This window comes from Cyprinodon variegatus, unplaced genomic scaffold (assembly GCF_000732505.1).
Source record: "Cyprinodon variegatus isolate N-32 unplaced genomic scaffold, C_variegatus-1.0 Scaffold1125, whole genome shotgun sequence".
NCBI classification, from domain to species: Eukaryota; Metazoa; Chordata; class Actinopteri; order Cyprinodontiformes; family Cyprinodontidae; genus Cyprinodon; species Cyprinodon variegatus.
The window spans coordinates 93693-96050 of record NW_015151578.1 but is presented as its reverse complement, the minus strand read 5'-3'; the positions used below and the strand labels follow the sequence as shown (position 1 = coordinate 96050).

The 2358-nt window shown below is 42.9% G+C and overlaps 1 protein-coding gene across 1 annotated transcript in view; it reads right to left on the bottom strand.

The window, feature by feature from the left end:
- strap (serine/threonine kinase receptor associated protein) overlaps window positions 1-2358 on the bottom strand; it is a 13102-nt gene that overhangs the window by 2724 nt on the left and 8020 nt on the right. Inside the window, exon 5 of the mRNA XM_015400619.1 lies at window positions 2123-2272. Coding sequence (XP_015256105.1) covers window positions 2123-2272 — 150 coding nt within the window. The remainder of the gene's footprint in view (window positions 1-2122; window positions 2273-2358) is intronic.

Genomic DNA, 2358 nt, shown 5'->3' with positions numbered 1-2358 from the left:
GCTGTGCAGAGGTAGTAAAGGCTAAGCTAACGCTCCGAGGCTGTGCAGAGGTAGTAAAGGCTAAGCTAACGCTCCGAGGCTGTGCAGAGGTAGTAAAGGCTAAGCTAACGCTCCGAGGCTGTGCAGAGGTAGTAAACCAATCAGTCAATAACAGTTGACTTTATAAAAAGAGAAGCTACAAATCAGCAGCTGACTCCTCAACACAGATTAAAATTAAACTCCACTTATTTCCTCCAAAGTTCTGGGAGCTTCTTACATCTTTCAAGCTAATGAAGTAAAATGCTCCCAGTAATAAAGCTTTTCATTTTCCCTGTTAAAGCCCCTGTTCCACCTGGCTAATTTATTTTGCATCTGCCTGACGTCCCAGATTCTCCTAAAAACGCTGGCATACACTCAACTTTTTATGGATTGTTCCTATTTTGGGCGTATACATAGAGTATTCATAACGAGTCCAGAAACATGTTCAGCGCACGTCTGGAACAAGTCAGATACATTGATATGCGTTGGAGAAAAGTTCTGGATAAGCTACGCAGAAGTTTAGGATAAGCTAGACGCCACGACTTATGAGGAACTGACACTGAACGGATGACAACCATCAGATCACCTGATGACCTGATGACCTGGAACTGATGGACCATGGATGAGAATACGCTGGAATATGGCGGGAAATTTAGAGAAAATTTCTTGCCGTATGTTGACGTGTGACAGTTTGCTGCAGCGTATTTCACAGTGCTTAAAACGTACCGATAAAGCTGGGCTAACACTATGATTTTCTGCCTTTTTTCAATCAGCATGATGGTGTAGTATACAGGGGGTACAGTATACATCAGGAATATTAAGGTTTGAGAAAATCAAACATGTTTGAAATTCAGACCGTGAATGAAATTTTAAACTCTGCGGTTTCGTCGTACAGTTTCAGTGTATGCCCGGCTTAATTATCCAACGTATGCCAGCGTTCTAGCCAGATTATTTGTAAATCAGGCGTACGCTGGTATAAATCATCAAGGTGTGACAGGGACATTAGAAAAACTAGAGCAGCAGTAAATGGCATTTATCCTAATTGACGGCTACTCAGCTTCTGGCCCTCCATCTGCGGTGACATCACTGAGAGAACGCAGCAGCACTGTAAACACACGCCAATCGAATGACTGACTGAGACCAAGCTTCTGTTGGACCAAACAGGAAGTCACACTGAGGTTATAGGTCACTCTAAAGGAGGGCAGAAATAAAAACAAAACTAATTTATGATTGAACCAACACTAACTTCTTATTTTAATCATGGTTGTATAACATTTTTTCACCATTAATTAATCGCCTCATCACCATTTATCTTTTAAACAGCCCCTGGAAACAGGAGTCCAAAACGACGACAGGCGACCAGATCAGGGAGTTACCCTCTACGCTCTGCTCCCTGTGGGAAAGGCTGCCTTCCTTCAGGTGAAACAATACAGCGTTTGTCCACTGGGGGAGCCAAATTCAAACTGCAATAAGTAATTTAGCAAATGATGAAAACATTTAAATAAATCTCTTTTTTTTTTTAAATATTCCAGTGTTATTTGAACTTCATAGTTCCTCTCCATTTATTTCATCCATATTTATTTGAGGTTTTTTAAATATAAAAGATAAACTTTGAAGAGATNGTGTTATTTGAACTTCATAGTTCCTCTCCATTTATTTCATCCATATTTATTTGAGGTTTTTTAAATATAAAAGATAAACTTTGAAGAGATTTATTTCTATTTCTCTCAGTTTCAATCCTCCAGGGCTCTAATTTAGGAAATAAAGTTCAGTTTTTCAAACAGTAAACACCGTTTTGGCCGGGAAGCAGAGATATTCCTGCCTTGAAAGGAAAATGGCTGCAGGATGAAAAATGGCGGAGAGGAAGGAATCAGTATGGTGTTGGATTATCAGCACCGTTGATCCCTGATCTCCTCCTCTGCTCTCCATCCAGTTCGTTCGCCGCCGTTTGAAGCTGCCCAGCTGAGCGAACACAAACCTTCAGACCAGAACCTGCTCTTCTAACAGGAACCACCGTCCCCAGAAACACCAACGAAGGTTTCCTTAAATGTATGAAAGAATCTGGAATGGAGGCAGCAGGACTGCCGGTCAGGAAGGGACCTACCAGGAAGGACGCACTTCCACAGGCCGTAGGTCTTCCCCACCGCCGTCTGCCACAGGCGTAGCGTCCCGTCCTCTGAGCCGCTGGCGTACAGCTCCCCGTCAGGGCTGAAGCGCACACAGTGGACCGGACCGAAATGGCCTTTATAGGACTCTGGAGACAGAAGGAGATGAAGAACATTTAGGATCAGTCAAAACATAGTCAGCTTCTAGCTCCAAGGACCCAGGAAGGATCTGATC